General features: G+C 41.2%; 2 protein-coding genes across 5 annotated transcripts; one reads left to right on the forward strand and one right to left on the reverse strand.

Annotated features, from left to right (window-relative positions):
* Positions 1 to 1,988: 1,988 nt before the first annotated feature.
* Positions 1,989 to 7,503, reverse strand: LOC4326891 (isopentenyl phosphate kinase). 2 transcript variants are annotated; one of them, XM_015766353.3, is made up of 13 exons: positions 7,369 to 7,503; positions 7,064 to 7,300; positions 6,098 to 6,195; positions 5,880 to 5,922; positions 5,445 to 5,506; positions 5,248 to 5,304; positions 4,804 to 4,839; positions 4,608 to 4,685; positions 4,299 to 4,365; positions 4,095 to 4,157; positions 3,554 to 3,657; positions 3,350 to 3,461; positions 1,989 to 2,350 (listed from the first exon to the last, which is right to left on the reverse strand). In XM_015766353.3, the coding sequence occupies exons 1-12, from the start codon at positions 7,442 to 7,444 to the stop codon at positions 3,375 to 3,377; spliced, it is 1,008 nt and encodes a 335-aa protein (XP_015621839.1). In that variant the 5' UTR covers positions 7,445 to 7,503; the 3' UTR covers positions 1,989 to 2,350; positions 3,350 to 3,374. The 2 variants fall into 2 exon arrangements, with proteins under 2 accessions (XP_015621839.1, XP_015621838.1); XM_015766352.3 differs by lacking the exon at positions 1,989 to 2,350 and having other exon boundaries at positions 3,154 to 3,461.
* Positions 7,504 to 7,678: 175 nt separating this feature from the next.
* Positions 7,679 to 11,210, forward strand: LOC4326892 (uncharacterized). Of its 3 annotated transcripts, none has more exons than XM_015766355.3 (7): positions 7,679 to 7,906; positions 8,133 to 8,395; positions 9,309 to 9,366; positions 9,840 to 9,911; positions 10,000 to 10,101; positions 10,239 to 10,331; positions 10,495 to 11,210. In XM_015766355.3, the coding sequence occupies exons 2-7, from the start codon at positions 8,247 to 8,249 to the stop codon at positions 10,561 to 10,563; spliced, it is 543 nt and encodes a 180-aa protein (XP_015621841.1). In that variant the 5' UTR covers positions 7,679 to 7,906; positions 8,133 to 8,246; the 3' UTR covers positions 10,564 to 11,210. The 3 variants fall into 3 exon arrangements, with proteins under 3 accessions (XP_015621841.1, XP_015621840.1, XP_015621842.1); XM_015766354.3 differs by having other exon boundaries at positions 8,225 to 8,395; XM_015766356.3 differs by having other exon boundaries at positions 8,225 to 8,395; positions 10,000 to 10,095.
* Positions 11,211 to 23,875: the final 12,665 nt, after the last annotated feature.

The raw sequence follows: 23,875 nt of genomic DNA on the forward strand, positions 1-23,875 counted from the left end.
TAGACCGGACAAATAATTACCTAGATTATACATGGATACAATGGATTATTCTAATTAGATATGTCATGTTGGGCTCTTGGTTATACCACATCTTAGAAACTCTAGTATGTGATACATAGATGCTAGATTATCATATATGATATCCAGGTATTGGGTCGAATACCTAGGTACCAAGTATGAAACCTATAAATACAAGATCTGATGCTGAGTTATTTGGCATGATACCTATAAGTACCGGATCTGATAACTAGGTATGGTGTCTGATACCTATGAGTACCAGATTGGATACCCGGGTATCGGGTATCTGATCTCATACCTATGAGTATTTGTTCCAATACCTATATGTAACGGGTCGGATACCCAGGTACCGAGTATGATACTTATGAATACCAAGTCTGATACCTAAGTATCGGGTCTGATACCTATGAGTACCGGATTCAATACCTAGGTCAGGTTTGATACTTATGAGTATCGGATCCGGTATCGCGCATGATACCTATGAGTATTAGATCGGATACCCGGGTATCGGGTATCTGATCTTATACCTATGAGTACTGGATCCAATACCTAGATACCGGGTTGATACATATTAGTAGAGGATCTGATACCAAATATAGGGTGTGATGATACGAGACTTCAGATGTGATACCACTAATTCTAATATTTATGGGTTATATACTTCTATTCAACAGTCAAATAAAAAGATGGACCATGCATAGCTAGGCCAGAAAGTACAGCCAAACTTGCTCACGTGCTGCTGACATGCTTTGTTTAGGCTAATGCTACTAGCTCTAGTGCTTAATTCTAACTTTACTAGTTGAAGCAGGTGTTAGACCCATATGGACCTAAAGAGGTGTAGAAGTAGTGCTGTATTAGAGTATTTCATAGCTATTTTGTATTGTAGGAGAAAAGAGACCTCTCGTCAGTCATCACTAGTCGGTAGCCTCCATGTGAAAGGACAGCACACGACACGCTTTCAGAGAGAAAAAGAATCGGTGAGTGATTAGTAAGTATAAATTATAAACTATACCGTTGAGACGGTACACCATCCCATAGTTTTTCTCGATCCTTATCCATTCATTGAAGGGTACAACAGTAAATTAATATTTCATAAAAAGAAATTTCTATTTCTCTTTGTGGGACCCAGTGCCACCGAACAGGCCCATTTTTAACCCAAAACTGTGGGACCCATCTAACGGGGCTAAAAGTGAGGGCAAACGGTGGGTTCATGTTCAAAAAGATGAGGCAAAATTGCAAACTCTAAAAAGTAGGAGTAAAACAGCAGTTGAGGTTCAAAGTGAGGGCATGGATGCAATTATCCCTACAATTTTTGGCCCAAAAGGAGGAACGCGGTTCCCCGCTCATCTCGTCGCCTGTTCTTCACACTCGTCGGGCACTCGAGCACAGGCGCACGGCTGTCAGATATGGCAACGGACCACCGATTTGGCATTAGGGACACGGGCACACGGGCCCGACGTTAGTGTCTAGCACTCCAGCGTAGATGTGCACCGAGTGACCGAGGCCACAGAGATGCGCTGACTGCGTTGTGCTGGTGCGCCTGGTGCCTCGTACATACAATACAATAGTTTTGAGACCCTCATACAATACATTACTCCCTCCGTTCCAAAAAAAAACCCATTCGTTGCTTTAGGAAGGGTCACGTTCCCTTCTAGATTAAGTTTTTTTTTTTTTAAGAATAGAGTGTGGTTGTTATGTCTTTTTTTTTTCTTATTCGTGTGCAGTACTGTAATGCATTAGTACTGTAATGCATTAGGTACAAAATGTCTGATGTTGTTCGAGGGATGAGTTCATGAGTACAAAGAAGGTGGATCCTTCTTTTGCGACAAGTAGGGCGACATCGTTTGGCTGATTATAAGCATAAGCAAATGACATATTAGCAAATAAAAATAATTTGTGAATATAACGTTTATATACGTATTCTTAACGATTTAAAAAGCAAAGCCTACAAAATAAACTACGATGAAAAAAATCCCAAAATAAACTTCATATTTAAGGTTGAAATGCATATTTTGGCTGATAAATATAAGCATAAGCTAAAAGATAAGGCCGGTAGTATCTATTTGAACTTTGTGAACATCTATTTCATTTGCTACGGCACAAAGTGTATGTGCTAGAACATATTTTTCTTTATTTCTTCATTAATTTCTTATGGCACAGTGGCATGATAGATATCTTTGAGCCCTCGTTCTTGACAGTACTCAAAACCATATAGTTTTTCCTCTCTTTCTGCTTGAAAATGCCATCGATCGATCTATTGTAGCCGTTTGTTCTCACCAGCCCTTCGAACGGCAATTTGAAGCCTTGGTTCAAGATTTTTCAATAGTTCTTCCTGTTTAAAGTTGAATTCGAAAACATGGAATGAGCGTTTGACATGTTTCATAATATTAGTTTGGAGATAAGAACATAACAAAGAAAAGGAATAGCATTTTTTCAGTTTATAAGTATACCAATTCATATTCTAAATATTATAAATAGTGATTTGATCTTTTTTGTGTGTACTACATCTCATCTTAACTCAGTTCATCTAAAAAATATATATATTGTTCTATTGCTAACCTCTAAACATCATAATTTTCCCATTCGTTTTTTTTATAGCGTGTACATCTTTTCAAATTCATTGATGTGTACACAACCATCCCGTAGCAATGCAAGGGTATCAGTTAGTTTTTATTGTTTCTAGCAGGTTTTATCCAATATCACATGTATATATTACAATTAAGAGTAGTTTAATTTACACACACAAGAATATATGTAAGCTATAGGGGTAAACTTACCATCAAGAGGGACCTATCTTTCACCACACTCAAAATATATACAGACAACCAACAAAAATCTCCAACTTGCATGCATTTGTATTCAACCAACCTCGGGCCATCCTGGCTTAACTAATTCAGACAAGCAAACAGTGCCTGTTGGATGTGGCTAGCCAGGCTAAGCTCATTCAGGATAAGGCATACAGCCTAGGCTGGGTCATTCGGTAGCAGAACAAGCTTCCGGCAGCAATTTTTTTTTTCGGAAAAAAAAAGATTCTTTTTTATGCCATGAACGTAGAGAACTTTTTCCACCAACATAATGTAACGGGATAAATGGCGAATCATTCTTGTGTTTCTGAGGTCAAATGGTCAAGTGAACTTCCAGCAAACAAAATAAGGTTACTTATTATAATGTCGTAGGACTGTTACTTGTAGCATAACACCGAGCTCTGCCTCATTGTCTGCTATGAGATTCAGCAATAATAACCCCATGAATCATTTGACAGGTGATCAGCTCATAGCTTCACAATCGTCCTACAATAATGGTGATAAAATATTTGCCAATGGATGCTTACTCCCGAAAATGATAGGCCAAGAATTCTATCTGGAAGATCGTATGACGGTTCCAAGCCAATCTTCTGAGCTCGTGTCCCCTTTTAAGGCTCTCAGTGAATGTTCTGTACCAACCTGCATCAGAAGTCACACGGAAAAAGGAAAAAAAAGGGTCATTGAAAATTTTATATACACAAAGTCATGAGGGGAGGAAAAAGTTACCAGACCTTTGTAATATACACATCAACTCCAAGCCTAGCTATCGCAGCAGCTTCCAATATTTTGGTCTCCATTCCGCCAGTGGTGTCATGTGCAGCTACAGATATCTCCACTGCAATGCATATCAGATTATCTTTGTTAGGATTACACAAGCTACAACATACAGTTTATCTTTATTATGCTGGTCAAAAGAACAGTGTGTCTTTATCATGAATTTCATTAGCCCCTGGCTTAAAAGATTATAGCTTTGATCCCAATACTCATATTTCAAACTGTCACTCCTCCATAAGTATAGTATTTGATCCAAATCATTGAGACTTCCAATTTTCTCTGCATAATGCGTAAGAACAAATGATGTATTTGTTCATTAGAAGTTATTAATTGAAAAATCGTCACCGGTAGCTACTTAATCATGTGCCTGTTACGATCTGATAATTTTTTATGTACTTGAACTTGTTACAACGAAAATAGTTGCATCAGTTACTCAGTACAACTGCTATGAGTAACTCAACCACCAGCGTACACATGGAAGGAAGACATAAATTATACCTCCTTTCTTGTTGCCTTTCAATGCTGGTTTTACAATCGACCAGCTGCCATTTTCATCCACCGCTGTTTAAACAGGCAAACAACACAGGTCAGCCTAAGACAGAAAGCAAATGGTAATTGCATATCTTTTACTTTTCGTGTGCTCCCTACAATTTCTGATGCATATCAAACAGGAATTCCAGTAGGTGAGTACTGAATGCTAACCTATCTCTCTGAGAAGTACTGCATTCGGGTCTGATGGAGGACGATCAAATACTCCATGGACATCTGTCTACATCTCAATTTTCAGAGTGCTATGCAAAAGCAACTATAATGAAGGATGGGCAACATATGCAAAGAGTGGTGCACAGAAATGTGATAGAACAAGGCCTGTCTGATAAGTGATAACAGCAATACGAACTTCAAGTATTAGAATAAAGACATTTCATCCATGTAAATAATTTGATGCACGCACCATCTCACATACATAATATAAATTGTCAAGTCATGGCAAAGGTGAGAAGGCAGCAATACCAGAAATACAACATATTTTGGACTCAGAAGCTGTGCAAGATGGCGTATAATGACATCCCCACTCAAAATGGTGCAGTCCTGGTCATTTAATTATACCACATAAGTCTTGAGAAGTACACAAAATGTGTCATAGTCCAGAGAGACCTCTATGTAAGTGTAAATTAGGACATGGGCGTGATTCAATCCAAAAGCTCACCAGCAATTCATCAAGAACAGCATCTCCATGCAAAACCTGGAAGAAATTTTTTATGTTCTTTTTAATGTAGATGAAGAAAACATAAGTAGAGCTGTGGAAGTATGCAATGCTTTCCCTATTCTTGAAACATTTCCTGAACAAAAGTTTACTCATAGTATGTTCAAATATCTGAACTAATTCATTATTTACCAGTACAAAATCTCAGCTAAGTTGGTATAGAAAATGTATTGCAAAATAGGATGCAACTTAGAAGAATTACCAGTGCACATAACATGTGTAATGAATATGTTACATACTACATAAATATTCCAGAAACGCCATATTTTTCTTACAATATGGATACATAAGAAGTGACCCATATAACTACATTACTTAATATAAAACTTTAGTCGTTGTAAATTCTAGAGAAATAATTATTCAAGATTATGAAGTACAATAACTTACAGGGACAAAGCCAACATGGAGTGATAGCATGATTTGAGAAGCATCCACTGATTCAAGCTGTAAGTGCAAAACTGGAAGGTAAAAAATCAAAGGGCATCTCTGTTGATAGGATTAGACATAGATCTTCAAGAACTTTGCAATGTCAAGTCCATGTCCAAAGAAACAGAAGAAATTTAGTTAATTGTTTGCTTTCTCACATTTCTTTGCTTAGTAGACCATCCACAAGCAAACGGTGACATCCCAACAGACGGTATTCCTTCTACAGAATCATACACAGTTCAAAAAAGACATTTACTTAATTATTAGCTACTGATGATAAACCGACAGCAATAGACTGAAGCAATGCATCAAGATCATATAAAAGATGGATACATATAGTGGTTAGTTCAGGATTAAGATTACATAGGAAAATTGTTCATAACAAATGACAATGGATCCTTGGATGGCACAACGGGTTAAGTGAAGACCGCACAGTAAAATTCCAGACAAAACACATATATTCTCTAGATTATAATGGAGCATGAGTTTATGACAAAGTAACAAAAATGACCACATAGATATCCTGATAGCACGAAAGAAACATGATTGTGATTCAAATATGAAGAGTGGTCCTTCATCTCAATGTTGTGTACCTCTTGCAAGAGCTCTAACAATCTCCTGGTTGAGAGAAGTGACCTGAATTGTAATATGCAGATCATAAGAATTATTTTTCAAGCATGCGCATCAAAGAAGCACTACATATGTTGACGATATACTGGGCAACAAAGATATATCTCTGAAAGTAAGATGGAGAAAAAAAATATAGATTATAATATGAACGTGAAAGGAGAACTTCAAAAACTAGCCTTACTGAAATTCTTGTAGCCACAAAGCCAGCCTTCACAAGTGTTGAATGAAGACCCCCTTTATGGACTCCAGATCTACTTGCTTGGAAGTGACCAAAAGACCCTGAGGTAGCAGATGTAGGTAGTCAGCTATTACACCACCAAAATCGTGGGCTGTATCCTTTAAACTACAACAGGCCAATTATAGTCGGCCAGTATTACAGGCATCATGAAGTGTGAGCTATTTTCTTTATTCTCCCCTGGTTGCCTAGGACTACATTTTCAAATCAAATCTTTATTGATGCAGTGGAAAGTCCTAAGCAGGAAGGATGCTGAGAAGCTGGAGGCCATGGCTAGCAAACTTATGGAAGCAGTCTCCTCCCTTGGTCCTCCCAGAGCTGGAGTAGGGTAAGCACTGATGCTTTTTCTGTGGTGCTGTTGGTTAGCTGTTATCTGTTGAGTTGTTTAGAGGTGCCTGAGTTGTCTTTTGCTTTTGGTCGCTTAGCTTCAACCCCTTTGTATCCCTTGGCATGGTTTGGTTTCTGCCCTGTTTCTGTGTTTTTGTGCTGAACTCTTGTAAGTGGGTCTCCCCCACCACTGTGCCGCTTCTGGCTTTCTATAAAAGCCGGGCCCGATGGTCTATGATCTAAAACTATATTTTCAGGGTGTCTACCAATCAAAACAGATTTATTCAAATATATTCCACGAAGGTCAGCTACGTTCCGAATATAGACCGGTTAAGCAGGTCGTGAACAATGTTTACAATTGCTTGTCATTGATACACATTGAGAATGGTACTTGGTTCACAGTTTCGCACCAAATTTTCACTTAGCCGTAGTAGTATTCTGAAACCAAAATACAGCAATCAAGCTGATCCTATCGTCTCCAGATCCCAACCGACCACCGATCCCCCAGTTCTGCTCATGAACTCATCAGCAATACAAAATGACAGATAGGCACAGTTGTTAGTTCAGATGAGGAGCCATGCATACCGGCACCATGGACGACGACGAAGTTGGAGTCGAGCCCCAAGCCTCCCATCTCCGACAAGCCCTCCACATCCACGACCGGGCCGGTCGGATCGCCGGGCCGTCTGCTCCAGTCCATCCCCACAACCTTCCCCGCCGCGCCGCCGTGGGACATGGCCTGCCGCAGCTGCGCGCACGCCGACCGCAAGCTCGCCGCGTCGATGCTCTCCAGCTCTCCCTTGTTCGTGATGGCCGCTCCACCTGCGCCATCGAAGCTGCTAAAGAGGAGCAGAGAGGAAACAAGGGAGCGACGGAGCGCGCGCGAGTACCGAGTTTGACGATGCAGCGGACGGGGCGGGAGGCGGCGGGGTCCGTCTGCTGCTCCTGCGCCGCCTCCTCCGCCATGGGAGCTTCCTCTCCTCGACCTCGCGCCGGCCAAGGCCTCGGGAGGGAGAGGCGAATCTGGTGCTGTTCAGTGGCAACCGGCACTTCTGGATTGCCCAGAAATGCTGGGCCGGTGCTTCGCCTGCCGCTCCGGCCCATCAAAGCTTTTCCATCCGCTCGCGGAAATTCTCGGCCCAAACCTGCTCGGCCCGATCCGTCGCCAACAAGAGCAAGGCACGAAACCGCAACCCTTCCGACCTCACCGTCTCACCGCCGCATCCCGCTCGCCGGTCACCGGCTAGACGCCGCCGTCGCGCGGGCTCCTGGGTTGCCGTGTCTCCATCGCTTCCTTGTTGGCCTGTTCCTGCGAGCTTCGCCCTCTGGCTTCCTCCCTGTTCGGGATCCGGGATCGTGTGTCTGCCTCTCGGCTCGCTGCGCCGCCGCCGCCGCCGGCTCGTCCCGTCTGTGTGTGTGTTTGTGCAGGTCAGTGTTATTTTGTAATTTTACTACGAGCTCAGATTCGTATACGTTTTAATTTTGTGTGTATGTGCTACTATTCAACTTGCATCTGTTCAAGCGGGTGACAGTGTTATGCTGTTGTACATTAGCATTGTGCATTTATGCATGCATTTTGTTTGAGCATTAATTTGTGCCCGATTCAGTACTAGTTTTCCTGTTAGTATTTACCTTTTGTCTCTGACTGTTCTAGGATTCTGGCTTAAAAGGGATAATCTATGCCGTCGAAATCGTGGCATCAGTTGTCATTCAATTCAATCCCCTTGTTGATTCATGTGCTTGCAGTTGAAATTGGAGTAAATATACAATGAGGCTGTTGAAAGCGGATCAGTTGTTCAGGAAAGTCATTGACGGCGGGTGGAGAAAGCAATCTCGACTGCTTGGGCTTGACGTTGGTAGTAAGTATGTTGGGCTGGCTGTTTCCGACGACAAAAATAGGATCGCATTGCCTCTAAGGTATGCACTTCAAACTATTGTAGCTGAATATTGTGTTCCTTGATCCAAAGGTTTCACTGAGATAGTGAGATGTTTCCAGAACATATTTAGCACAAGTGATTCCAGTGTGTCCATAAAAATTAGAACATCACTTTCTATGTGATGATTTAAATGCAGGCGGTTCTATATTCCATTCCTCTCATGGATTAGTAGGAATGTTGAGTTTCCAACTCATTTCAATGGATCGGCATTTTTTGTTGTACTTCATTCAAATCATTATCATGTTGGATTGGAATCTTCCAACTATCAGAATTTGTTTCAGTTTGTATGGTCTCTGGCTTTTGTAAGACAGTCTATTATTGTGCTGTGTCTGTTGTATTAGGTCCTTCTCTTTGATTAATTCGACTATACTAAACTTCGGTTTGTTAGAAAATAACTGTAGTTGCCTTCAAACTTTAAGGAAAATTATTTGCAATTTACAATATATCGATACACAAGATCTTATCCCTACTATCATAGTGTACCTTTATTATTTTTAAAAATATTAGTCTTTAACATATTTAAGCCTTATAAGGCTTTTCTTCACGAGAAATTCTTCACTTACCATTGTTAAGATGGACGGACTGCACTTGGCTAAAGCTGATATCCTTTTACCTACCTAAGCACTCAGACAGAGTGGATCTAGATTTGCTGAAGTATGCGTTTATCTAGAATTTTGTGGTCATTGTCTGCACTGCTAGCATAAGGTTATCTCAGGATAACACCCCTGTTTTATCAGATATTGACTCTCTTGAATTTGCAACAATCCACCTGCCTACCTGGTTTTTTGTGGCCAATACTATGATAGTTTAGTGATGGGATATATGATCTGCATGCATTCCCTTAAAGAAATGGATTTTCCTATTGGGATTAACAATTGCATTGTCTCCTACAGTGTATTGAGCAGGACAAAGACAAACATCAGCTTGATGGCGGATGATTTCGTAACTTTGGTATGCTGAATATGTTTACTGACATTTAAATTCTGGAGTAATCAGATTGTAGAATCACTTACCAAAAGATCGAGTTCTTAATATGCCATGTAACATCATCCTACATCAGATCGAGTGCTTAATGTGCCATGTCACATCATCCTGCATGGCTGCATCGCATGCCTGCATACTGCACAAGCAATTTTGTAGCATGTGTGTTGAGGTTACGATGCATTTATGGAAGCCAGGGTTACAGGCCTTCTCTAATATGCTGTTCTTTACTGCTCAATTTACTCATGTCATTTACATTTCCAAAATACTCGAGGGTGACATTGTCCACAAAGAAATCATAAATGATTTAGCAATAGAAGTTACAGACAGCTCATGATGCATATATTCTTTCATTTTAGATTCTGGTGAACATTTAAAAGCACTCATGTTTTGCTATTTTTCATACATGGAAGCCAATTCCTTTTCTTTGTTTTTGTGAATAGGTCTCAAAATACTCCCTTGCAGGCTTTGTTGTCGGCTATCCGTTCAACTTGCAGGGTCAATCTAGTCCAAATGTAAAGTGCTCTTGTGCTGGGAGCCTGGGATAGTGCACCTCATTTTCTCACTATATGTTTGGTGATGTTTCCTTTTTCTATTAAGCAGGCATTACAAGTAAGGCTTCTTGTTGGAGAGCTCTGTAAAACTGGGAAACTTGATGATATGAGTTACACCTATTGGGATGAAAATTTTACCTCGAAGGTGATGGTACTTTTTTGCCCATTATCTCTCAAACATGAAACTACATATTAGCATGGGGTGCATTACTCATGTGACCATTTTATCCTACTTTTCAAGTACTTTTTTATGGTGAAGTGTTTTGATTGATCTGTTTATGTCTCCAGTGTGTAGAAGCCCTTTTACATCCTCTGAAACTACATGACCCAGTTGAAACCAAAACAATGACAGATAAATTTGCTGCGGTTTGCATACTCCAGGTACATACAACAAATACCAAATGACGTCATTGTAGACTTCGTTGTTTCGATTATGTAATTATTATTGAAAACCAGTACTCATAGTTCATTTAGCTGAACATCTGCTTAGTGACATTGACTATCATACTTTGTTTTCCTAAAAAGATTTTTACTTTCTGTGCAGCGCTACCTAGATAATATGAACAGAGAATTGAGATCTGCAGATAATTCTGGAAAACAGGGTGACACCTGAGTTCCACAATGCATATATTATTCTGTTCGGTGCACACTAAACCAAAGACAACGGAATCAGCATCTGTTCGGTGTACTGCTGCCTTAGTGTACTGCTGCCTTATGAAAAAGGCTGTGCAGTTCATTGAGACATGTACAAAACTCTGAGTTTATGCTCTCGTATACGCCTGATAAGTTTTGTAGATGCAGACTTGCAGAGCTGACAATTCGTCAGCTAGCAAGGGCAGCTTCCCTGCCTGCCTGCTAGAGGCAATTTGTTGTAGGTGATGCACAAGTACTAGGAATCTTTTCCCCCTTCCTTTATTTTCTTGCTTATGAGGCCATTGGCACCGAAATGCCTGCTTATGCGCAGCTTGAACAATCTCTTCCAATATGATTGCCGAGCATGCGCGTGTGTATATGAGCCTCTATTGTGTTTCGGGAAAAAAAATGATTGCCGAGCCAAGAAGATGCAATCAGGCTGTCGAGTCAAATCAGGTTGATAATGGCGTGCTGCAGCCAGATTCCATTTCCTATGTCTGCATGCGCATGCTTAGACAAAATTCACCGTGATGTTAACAACTCATGTCATTCGACGACGGGCAGCTTTTGATCATTGTCACATCCCTGATACTTGTAAATCCTCAATAATGTTTCCTCAGTTGTGCATATCCGTGGCCTGCAATGCTCCGTGCAATTGTTGAATCTGTTTCCAGAACTGATAGCGTAAGGAATTGTATGACCATGATCCTTGCTGTCTGGTTGCAAAAGATTGAAAATTCTACTCTACAAAGCAAGTTAGGCTGACAGAGAATCTTGTGGATGGGATGAGGTAAGTTCACTTATCCAATTAGTTTACTACTCTATAGGAGACAATAGGTGAAGAAATAGGCACAAGAGCTAATGTGCAGACTTGTGCTGCTGAGATCGTTTCAGACTTGGACAAACAATGCTATGTGGTTTACATGGACTGCGAGTCTGCAACAGATAAAATCACCAATCTACAGCTGTAATCTGCATTGTCCGTTTCCTAGGGTTAGCGTAAGGAATTTTCCGATGTTTCTCCCAGGATCTCAGTCTCAGTGGCTGAGATCGCTGCTACTACCTACACATGCAAAAGATCATAAAATTCGATTCTATCAAGTAAGTTAGGCTCATGAGGAAGTTTCAGAATACAGGTAACTACACAAAGGAGTTAAACACATCACACAGCACAAAAGAGGAGAAAAAAGAGAGAAAATTCTGAGGTGGTAGGCACATCACAGCACAGCAATTAAGCATGAAACATAAGGGGAGCAAGCAGGTCGGCGCAGCCACTTGTCAAGTTAACATAGCTCTCACGTATGCCTGCCTGCTTCCATGCCAAAAGTCTACTACACTACAGCTCAAGCTACTATGTATCTGCCTATCTCAAGAGCAGGAGACAGTGGTGAGCACAGCACGAAACCAAGGTAGCCGAACCATGCAAAGTCAACACAGTTGACAACCAGCAATAGCTTTGTGCAAAAGAGATTTGGCAGCCAAGGAAAGACAGGTCAGGAGCTCACATCACCATTGGAAGTCAGCCACTGATCGTACCGTTGTTATTTTTAGGGAGCCGTACTGTCTAATCAGGGGGAGAAGAGCTGATGAAGGTGTATACTGGCACGTTGGAGATGGCTTGAAGGTAAAGAAGACGGCTGGTTCACGGTAGGTGATTCGGTCGAGCAGCCAACGGTTTTGGACCGGAATGCACGAGCTAGCTCGATCGGCATTCTCCCTTTTATTGTTTATATATTTTCCCGGTTGTTTGTTTGTTTGTTATTCCGGCGATTTCTTGACCAGAGATAAGCAGTCGTTTATTTCAAGGTCTGAGTCTTTGACAATTTGTTTGTGTGTTGATTTTGTTTTGGAAATTGTAGACTTTGACTGAAAAGAACGAGGTTAATTAATCTCGTAATCCAGTCAGAGATGAGTAATTGGCATAGCGACGGCTTGCATGAAATTAGAAGTTTTGTTAATTTCATATTAGCAACTAATACGATCTCCTGCCTGTTTGCACTTTGCAGGAGGAAAATTCAGCAAGAGTAGGAATTGGAGGCAGAAGTTAAGCACAATGTAGCATATATGGAGTTATGGATCAGGAACACGTACTCTCCAAAATGATATTCAGCCACATATGCATAGTTTGTCCTATTTAAGCTTCCATGAATACTAAATATAATATATTTTTTCGGTGCCTACGAAAATAATCAAATAACGACCCCTGTTGGAGTATTAGACAAAACTCATACGTGGTTAGTCCATACTACGTGCGCATTATTGGCTGATGGCCATAGCAATAGCAGAACATGTCCATACACTGTACATGAAAATCGTGATCGAACTCTGTTCCCTTTACTGTTGGGCACCTGCAGCTGCAGTATCTACTATACCACCAAACAGTACTACCCGTCTGCATCCAACGTGCAAACTTCGGTTTGTCCACCACCGGGACATGTACCTCGTGTGACAGCGACACCACCAAGCGATCGATCGAGAGCACGCTTGCGGTGAGGACGTGAGGTCGCTCGCCCGGATGAGTACAGGGGCTCGAGGCCAAGGAGGGGGGGAACCAAACGTGTGACGGGAACAGCAACGTCTCGTGGGGGCAGCCCCGGTCGAGCCGAGGCGCGCTGGCGCTAGCTAGAGTCCGTAGCGTTTGGTGATCGATCCGACGGCCTGTCTCCCCGCGCCCACGTCGTCACGCGGTGAGACGCGGGCGCTCGGTCCACACACGCGCGCGCGTACGTGCGTGCGCCATGGCCACCATCGATCGCGGCCACCGGCTGGGTGATAGCCGGTGCGAGGGGAAATATCCGGAAGGAGGCTACTTCCTCTGTTTCATAATGTAAGTCATTTTAGCATTTTTCATATTTATATTGATGGTAATGAATCTAGATAGATATATATGTCTAGATTCATTACCATCAATATAAATGTGGGAAATGCTAGAATAACTTACATTGTGAAACGGAGGAAGTACTATATTACGAGATCTCATTCGAGATAATATCAGATATATTGATACGATGTTAAATCTAGTATCCCATACTGAACCATACCCGTTAGGTCTCAGTTGATACCTTATTAGTAACAGACCGACACCTATCGATACTAAACTTTTTACCCATTGGTATAAACCAATACCCATTAGCTATCAGATCTAGCCGAGAGAAATGAGAGAAGAAAGGATGGAGATGGTAGAACTATGATGCTCTCCATCCTCCCTCAACACGAAATGAATATGACAACGATGTTTCCCATCATCTCTCTGCGGAGGGCCCGCCATAGACGAGGCCGACACGGAGCGACCTCCCGTCCGATTCACCCACCATCCCTCATCCCCCCCCCCACCCTCCCCCCATTTCCCCTCCCACTCGAAGAGCAACGCGTATAGCAGAGAAGGTGTTCGGTGCAACGTAAAAATTGGGTGGCGACCAAGGCGAGCACGTGGCGTCATGGAGCGAGGGCATGAGGAGGATGAGTGGGGTGGAGCGAATCGTCACGCGAAGGATACCTTCCTATTTCCTAATGCATGGGTACATAATCCCAATATATAGCTTCATTTGTTTTTTTTTTCTCCCAAAACAAATTGAGTCTGGATTTGAAATTTTGTCTTAGCAACTTAGGAAGAAGGAACTTGAGGTTTTTCAATTCTTCTCTCGCATGTCCATGCAGTATTCGAATCGATCAAGCTTAAAGGTCGGTTGTGGTCAAGCGTAGGCGTCGCTCATCTAGGAGTCTTGTTGGGAGGATCGTAGTACTCTTTTGATACTTTGCCAGTTTCGGTCAATGGTTTCGGAGTCTTTACTCCCTTTAGAGTTTTCTTCTTCCCTAGTCGTTTCCTTGTGTTCCCTTAACAATTGTCTCTGGCTGTTGTATTGTGTAACTGAATTTCGGCTTTATTCTAATATATTGACGTGTATTTTTTTCGCGTTTGCGAAAGAAACGACTTGAAATTTTGTGGATGTTATTTTAATAGGAACTTTTTAAAATTTTAGAGAGCTTTTATAACATGGTCCACGGAGTTTTTCATTTATTCGATACTCCGTATTATTTTTTACCGGATATTTTCCCGGGAGGAGACCCTCGCGGGCTTTTGTCATGCCGCTGTCCCTTGGTCCCGAGGCCGCAGAGCCGTGCTGTCCCCTCCCTCCGATCCCTCTAAGATCGATCGGTCGCTCGAGGCCGGCTACGTTAGTCTCGCCTCGATCGATCGGTACGGGTACACTCACTGGCTCACCCCACTGCAAAAAAGTCAGGATTCGACGCTTCGGCCGATTATCACCTTGCGATCGATCGACAACTCGGGGGTTGTTTCACGTGTACGTGTTGAGTCCCCGTTCACGCGTGGACTAGTCAGGAACAGGATACACTACGTACTACGTACACTCAGTGGCCTTGACAATCAGAGACAATGTACTAAGCCATTCGATCACACCTGCATGCTGATCAGCGAGTCGATCTACGACTCTCTCGCCCGTTCGTCGTCGTGACCATGGTGGATTAATTAGACGTGCAAATTAATAAGGCGTCGCTGTCCAGGGTGCCGGGTGTCGACGGCGACCCGTGGGGACGAGCGGTCGTACCGGAGAGAGACCGTGCCGCGCGCTCCGCTCCGCGCGGAGCGTGGCGTGGCGTGCTGCCGTCCATGCACACGGCGACGACGACGATAGGTGCATGCACGCACGCACGCACGCGAGAGGCGCTAAGCTATAGCCCGCTGCTGCGAACATCGCGCGCGCTCCCGCGGCGGCGGCGCGGTGGTATTCGGTCTTCACGTCATGGTCGATCGCGCGCCCGACACCGCCACGTGAACGATACGTCCTGCCGCGTTCCGTGTGTCCATCTCTCGTACGTAGCGCCAGCGTGCGCGTGCGTAGCATAGGCGGCGGTAGACGGCGTACGTCGCCGTATAGCAGCGCGCCCGCTCGCGCGTCTCGCGTACGTCGCCTCATCGCGTGCGTGTGTGGATTTAGCTAGTCTCGGTAGCTCGATCGGTCTCGCGCCGAATCAATCGGAGTCGTAGCGTGGCGCGTCACGCACGTAGCGGTAGCCGTGTGTCTGGGTCCATCGGACACGATCGATCACACGATATATGCTACTATAGAGAAGCTAGATGCGGACGGTCGGGCTCGGCCATCTTTCGTTTTCACGGGGCGTCGTTTTGATCAGGATTCGGTTCGGACCTGACGACATGGGCTAGCTACTACACAGTAGCCGCTAGGCGTGGATCGAAGGATATCTTTGATGGATGCTATACCGTGCTACGAGCTAGCGATAGGATTGGGGGAGTTGTGATGGGCAGGAATGAAAAGGGCGTCTTCTTTGAGCGTAGAGGAATCAGGCGTGTCTGCCGACAGGGTCCAAGCTTGATCTTTGTTAATGCGACCTCAAATTGTAGCCTGTAGAGGCTGGTTCGTCTTGCTAATGTTAACTGAGACATGCAGGACGCGATAGCATTTGCCGATTTGCGTGCATCGGTGCATGACAATACCTCTCTCTGGTCTGGCTTCGCTGGCAATGCTTGGCTATTGACGTTACCAACGCCCTAACGATAAGGATGCTCTCTTAATTCTTTACACTTTGAGATAGAGTACAATTTTTTTTTAGAACATGAGATAGAGTACATGACTTCTCAATGTAAGACTCTGTTCAAGATAAGTTCATCTGACATTAGACGGATGATGGGTAGAGCGTCACCTCAACTTACAACCAGGGTTTTAAATCTCTCGTTATAGCTGTCGCTATCTCCCGCTATAGCTGTTTGAGAAGGGTTCTAGCTATTTACTCTCATGTACAATTTAGCCGCTATATCTTTATTTAGCCCGCTATAGCTGCCGCTATAGCTATTTGAGAAGCTAATCACTAAATGCCTTAGCCTGCTATTTAAAACATTGCTTACAACACGTTCTTTGAGGACTCGATGTCTTCCCCCTGCGTCTACAACCCGGAGCTTTTTCCTTGCGCTTTAGCGGCGGCCAACCAAAAATGTGCAACCGTGAAATAGGCAGTTACACCGTACTATGTGTTATGTCTACAGAGAGATTGAAAACAAATCACCATATCTTGTCGGAGTACAAGATAGGACTGGCCTCCCTCTCACCCTGTCAGAAGCTTCGTTTCAAGTATGGTGAGAGTCCTCTCGCGGCGGTTACAGTTAAGATCAAAATTGGAAAGGGTTCAACCCCTTCGTTCTGGTGGTACTGGCACCAATTGTTGGAAATAAACACTGGCGTATTTGAGGGGATGTTTTTCACGGTGAACACTATGGTCAATCACATCGTGCAAGAAGGGAAGCTTTGGTTGTAGCGAAACCTAGTCCCTTATGAATTCCTTTTGGCAGTTAGAATTCCTTATGAATTCTCTTTTTCCTTGTTGCTTTAAGCTGATCGGTTGCCTTTCTTTCTTAGTTAGCCTAGTGTGCTCTTCCCCTCTCCCGGTAAGGCGGTAACCCCTAGGACTTGACTTAGTGGGTGGCAGTTATAAAAACTGTTTTTTCTTGCTAATATATCGTTGTGCAAGCCTTGTACGGGTTTAAAGAAATACTCCCTCCATTTATTTTTTATAGTCATATTTCGAAATCTGAAAATTTTATTTTTGATTGGCATATTTCAATCCAACAACCTATCCTCTTAATGATTTTGTCAAATTTAATGCGTGACTCTCCATTCTTCCACACATGATTGGCTATATGAGCATTGAGAAATGTAAATATTAATTAATCGCTTGTTTACGAGGAATGACTAGTAGCATGTTTAAATGGATGATAAGTAGAATTACTTATTCTTGGTCTATGTGTCAAGATGAAATATGACTATCAAAAGTAGATGGAGGGAGTATCACTTTGAATAAAATTTAGTCCAACTTAGAGATCCCACCAATTAATTTTTTTAATGCTTCGCCTAAAAATATAGAAAATCGACACCAATATATTTGTCTCAAAAATTACCGTCGTAATATTAATAAGGTTTTATAATATATTTTATTATAAAACTGATTTTCAAATAATATGAAGTTTAATTAAATCTTATTTAAAAATTAAATATTTATGGAAGGGGAGTACTACTACACATTATATACAACCTATATATATCATCTTCAATTCACAGAGAAGTTACATCGTCTCACTTGTTAATTACTACTCCCTCCATCTACGTTTGATAGTCATATTTCATCTTGACACACAGACCAAGGATAAATAATTCTACTTATCATCCATTTAAATATGCTAATAGTCATTCCTCGTAAACAAACGATTCATTAATATTTACATTTCTCAATGCCCATATAGCAAATCATATGTGGAAGAATGGAGAGTCATGTATTAAATCCGAGAAAGTCATTAAGATGATATGTTGTTGGATTGAAATATGCCTATCAAAAATAAATTTTTCAGATTTAGAAATATAACTATTAAAATTAGATGGAGGGAGTACTAATTACCACTCGACACATGTCCAGACACCAGAATATAGGCCAAGAAAATTCACGCACGGGATGGACTAGCAGCGCCGTCGTCTTGCTCAACCACCGCCAGTTGCAGCTTGCAGCACTACGAATGAAATCAACTCATCAGTGACGACGCCGTCGCTGAAAAGGCTAGGCATGATGAGAGACCAGCCGATTTTTTTACTGTAACTACCCTTCTTTATCGTACCGGTCCACTTCAGGGAACCTCCAATTATGCCCAGGAAAGCAGAGACAGTGCTGCCACAAAGTCAATCTAGCGACATACGCGAATGACTTCTACCGGGCTAATCAACCACTAGCTTTTTCATCTACCGTTTCGAACTAATTGAACACCCCTTAGGGCACCTGCAATGGTTATCTATAGGCTCTCTACAAGAGATCCATATCAGCATATTTTCCTACTTGGAAGAGATTAAATGAAGAGAGAGAGCAAAGCTATCTACTAACCTAGAGATAGTCTATAGAGAAAAACGAGACAATGCATTAGAGAGCTATAGATACCCATGTAGACATACCATTGAGGTGGTTTACTATTAATCTAGTCTATTGCTGAGATGCACATGTTTTATAGAGAACACCTTACTTTACCATTGCGGGTGCTCTTAGCTAGCTACTCCTACCTCATTCGTTCGATCATTAATTAGCTAATGGATAAGTCGCGCTCATGAACACACGGCTGCAGCCAATCACGGTGCTCACGTACCTGTCCATGTTGACACATGCATACTGAACACTATACATAATGAGGTTAATAATTATGGTTACGCCTTAATCTTGACTTGTGTACATCTCAGTGCGTGATTAACACTGATTAAATATGGTGGGTTGATGGGATACATCATACTTACATCAATACTGTAGTGTGATTGCGAAGTCATGCGTGCATATATGACTCCACCTCCAGAGTTTAAATCTTGATGCCACAAGTAGTATGTATACATGCATGGGTTGGTAATAAGAGTATATTTAATGTGTTTCTTGAAAGAATTTTAGTAGAATATGCATCTTTAATCGTGTGTGTTAAGAGATGTGTTTGTGTAGTGGCGGATTTACAAGTTTCCTTGAGCACGAGCAAGCTTAACAGCTGCTGATGTAACCTCCACTAAAAGAAGCAAATTAGGCACTGTTATTAAGTGATAATCCACTGGCTAATGCGGGGGAGCCCAGGCACATGCCCATGGTGACCGGGCCTTCACTCCACCACTGTATTTGTGAATGTAGGAGTACGATGTTACATGTGTAGTGTGTAATTTATACTAAAAGAATGTAGTGATAACACCGTATCTACTTTCATTGTAAACTAGCACGGTTGCATTTGCAGATTGCGCGGCTAGTATCATTATATTTTCTCTCATATAATAGCATATATATTTTTTCATTATATTATTCAAATATATTAAAATGACAACATAATTTTAAATTTTGCAATAACTTTACAAAACTACTAATGTGTACTATTCATATTGTATTTTATATACGTGTTAGTTATTAATTATTTTTAATATCAAATTTTTGTTATTTGTAAATATATATATATATATATATATATATATATATATATATATATATATATATATATATATATATATATATATATATATATATATATATATATATATATATGTATATATATATATGTGTGGACTCTAGACTCGTCTTTTAATATTTCTTTTCTTTTAATTTCGAATTTTCTGTAAATTGTATTTCTATATAGACTTTATGCTCTTCTTCCAATATTATTTATTTTTATTTCTAAATTTTTATTATTTCTAATTGTATTTCTATGTGGACTCTAAACTCATCTTTCAATATTCTTTAATTATTAATTTCGAATTTCTGTTACTTCTAAATTGTATTCCTATATTGACTTTAAACTTTTCTTCCCATGTTTTTTTTAAAATTTTAAATTTTAGTTATTTGTAAATTGTATTCTATATGGACTCTAAACTCTACTTTTAATTTTATTATATTTATTTTAAATTTTAGTTAGTTTTAAATTCCTATATGGACTCTATACTCTACTTCTAATATTCCTTATTTTTTAATTCCGAATTTCTATTATTTTCTTAATTGTATTTTTATATGAACTCTATACTCTACTTCTAATATTCCTTATTTTTAATTCCGAATTTCAGTTATTTCCTACTTGTATTTCTATATGGACTCTATACTCTACTTCTATATTCCTTATTTTTAATTCCAAATTTCAGTTATTTCCTAATTGTATTTCTATATGGACTCTGCCTTTTCTTTTTCTTCGATTAATGTGAAAATTTCTAAACCATGAGAGTGAACGTGGAGGCTCATTTTTCTATTTCTTTAATAATATAATAGATTTTATAAATTAATCCTTTAACTTCTCAATATTAAAAACAAGCAAATGTAAATGGATAAGCACATATAAAATTGAATTGGGGTTGATATTCTCTATAGCAAAAGAGAATGGGTAACACATTTTGTGAAAAATATATTTTTATTTATTTCAGATAGTATAATTTCTTTCATCCTTAGCAAAGTACAGGAATTCAGCTAGTCATAAAAAAAGACTCAAAATTTATACAAACAAATTACTGTTATATACTTGTTGTTGACGGATCGTTCGGAAAGGGCCCACCTATCCCGTACCGAATAAGAAGAGAAGAGATAAAATTTGCTCGTGTGACACAAACAATTTTTTTCTTTTTACCAAATCACCGAGGGATAGAGTTTTCCCACCTGAATTCATTCCAAACGCGAGACCAAGAGTTACGAAGGTTTACATAGGGATTACATCATAATTAAGAGTGGAGGGGGGTAGGAGAAAATGGCGTTGATGGTGTCGTTCAATGCCACAAACAGATTTTGATTTTAAATATGAGATAAACCCTTGAGTCCTACTTGAATAAAAGGGATAAATCACAGAGGAGAGAGGACATTTGCGATAAAACCCAAAATCTAATCACTCGATCAATTAATGTCTAGCCAGTGTTGATAGCGCTACGAGGGACTTAATATCTCCAGCCAGTGTCGATGGCGGACTTCGCTACCCTAACAGAAACGGTAAATCTAATTGAAGAGGCCTCTCCAATTAGTCTTAACCAGAGACACCCACGTGTTAATACTTTATGAGTTTTGGTTATTATTAATCCATTAAGCAAGTAGGGGAAATATTCCTATCATCTATGCTTCAAATAAAATTTTCTCTTAAATTAATCATCCGATTTACAATCCGATTACATCATTGTGTTCGTAATAATTAAATCTTTACAATAAAATCTCACATGATTATACTTTGATGAAAAATCATAAATTACTTTTATGATATGTCTAACTTACTTTTAGATTTCAGTAAGTTACTTCTTAGACATATAAAAGTAAATTTAGTAAAGCCTAAAAGTAATTTACCTAAATTATAGAAGTAACTTATAACAGAAAGAAAGTAACTTTAATTAATGCCTTTTTTTCATTGAACAAATTATCATATATATATATATATATATATATATATATATATATATATATATATATATATATATATATATATATATATATATATATATATATATATATATATATATATGTTACTTTTAGATTTGATTAAAATACTTCCTATACATTCATAATGCTCTGAGGTGATTACTTTTATTATTATTTTAGTTAATTCCATAATTTGTGCTGATTAATTTATTTTCTAGATAGAGTCATGTTTTTATCTCTACAACGGATTTACTTCAAATGACATGCTAAAGTTACCTTTATTTTGTTCTAAGTTACTTTTATAATATATGTAAATTAATTTTAGGTTTTACTGAATTTACTTTTATATATCTAAGAAGTAACTTAGTGAAATCTAAAAGTAATTTAGACATATCATAAAAGTAATTTGTTATTTTTCATCAAAATATAATCATGTGAGATCTTGTTGTAAAGATTTAATTGTTACGAACACAACGGTATAATCGGATCGTAGATCGGATGAGTAGTTTAAGAGAAAATTATATTTGAAGTATAGGTGGATGGTGCCTCTATATAGAGTGGTAGCTGGTTTAGACAAATCAGCTGCGACCAGCGCGCGACCTCAAGTCGATCAATGTGCGACCTCAAGTCGATCAAGCTGGTAGCCTAGCTGGTACCCCCGTTTTTCCTATACGGTGTAACTAATGGAAGAATAAAGATCGCGGCTTCAGTAGCTTCACAAGAAAACTAGTTAGATCAATTTCGTTTTAGCAGAGATGATCGTGTAAGACTAAGGCTAAATCAAAGTGAATTGGACTCTTAACACTTCCATCCGAGCGTGCAAACGGCAAACATCAGCAGATTGGAGGGCCACCAGAAAGGCACATTTAACCCCATCCCTTTCTCCCCTTCTTTGTTCCTTGCTTGCCGACCGAGAACTCTGATCGTGACGGGGCCAGAACAAACCGGCACGTACGTACACTGACCGGCCGCTTGGACTCGGATGAGCTAATTAATCAATCAATCAGTCCGATCGAGAGTTTTTATTTTCAATTAATTCCTATCTTCCGTTGGACTTTGACGCTTTGATTAGAAATTAATCGAGTTTGTTAATTTGCCACGATCGGATCCGCGGTTGCTTTCAGTGTGGAACACACGGCGCTAATTAAGACTTAAAACCAGTAGTAGATATTAATTAGAAGGTGCTTTAATTAGCTTAGCCACTCCAGCTCCAATGCCTAGCTTAACCACAATTGTTCTGATCACGTCATTGCTGCAGCTAGCTAGTACTACGCCTGATGCCTCCCAGGCTCCCACCCCTCTACTGTGTTCTGCCACCGTTGACACGGGACATAGCCCAATAAACCAACGACCAGATACATAGTTAATTAGAAGTTAATTTTTTTTTAAGACAGAGACAAAGTATGTATCTATCTTGACGAAACATGTGCCACTTAATCCTTGATTGGAGAACACATCAAAATGGGCAAAATAAACGTACATGCGTACGTACGTTGAGATAGCTAGTGTCGGTGACATGGGGCCGGGGGTATCGTGACTAGAGGCTTGGGTAGCCGCGGTCACCCACGTGGCCTGACCCCCTCGGGGGGGGGGGGGGGGGGTCGGGTCCGAGGGTGACGTGGCCACCCCTCCCTCTGTCTCCCCGAGGGGTCGGGCCGCTCCCGTTTCGGCCCCGAGGGCTGGGGCGCCCCGACCCACTGTGGTTTTGGCGCCACGTGTGTGGGTTAGGTGAGCACAGCGGGCTCACCTAACCGCATTTATAGCAGGTTGGACGAGCGCGCCACGCCGCATTTAATGCGGCGCAGCGCACGCTTATCCGGTCCGTGACCGGTCGCGGTGTGTGACCGGTCACAGACCGGTCAGATCGCGGGTTAGGTGCCAACAGGCGGCCTGTCACACGCCTCGCCCCGTCCCGTCGGAATGATGAGAGCTTCCTGGCTCTCGTCCCTAGCCGGAGCCGGCGTGCTAACTCCTGGAGTTGGTATGTCAGTCCCGGTCAGATCCATTCCAGGCTTCAGCGCAAGTATGGCAAGGAAGTCGCTGGCCATTAAATGAAGGTTGAAATGGGCGTCCACCGGAAAAGCGGGCGAGCGGGGCAGGAGGCGTGTGCTCTGCTTGTCAGAGGTCACTTCCGGCTGTAGACTAGCCCTCATTGTAAAAAGCATGTTTCCCTTCTTAGGCAGCAGGAGGCCCATGTGGTGACCCCGGACCAGATAAAAAGGAGGCCCAGGCCTAAAAAGAGAGAGAAAAGAAGAAGAAGGGAAGGGGGTTGGGACTCTGGCGAAGGGGTTCTAGAGCCTGAACTCTCTCTCGCTCTCCGGCTCTCTGTATTCATTCACGCACAGATCCACCAGAACACAGGAGTAGGGTGTTACGCTTCTCAG

Source organism: Oryza sativa, chromosome 1 (assembly GCF_034140825.1).
Source record: "Oryza sativa Japonica Group chromosome 1, ASM3414082v1".
Lineage (NCBI taxonomy): Eukaryota > Viridiplantae > Streptophyta > Magnoliopsida > Poales > Poaceae > Oryza > Oryza sativa.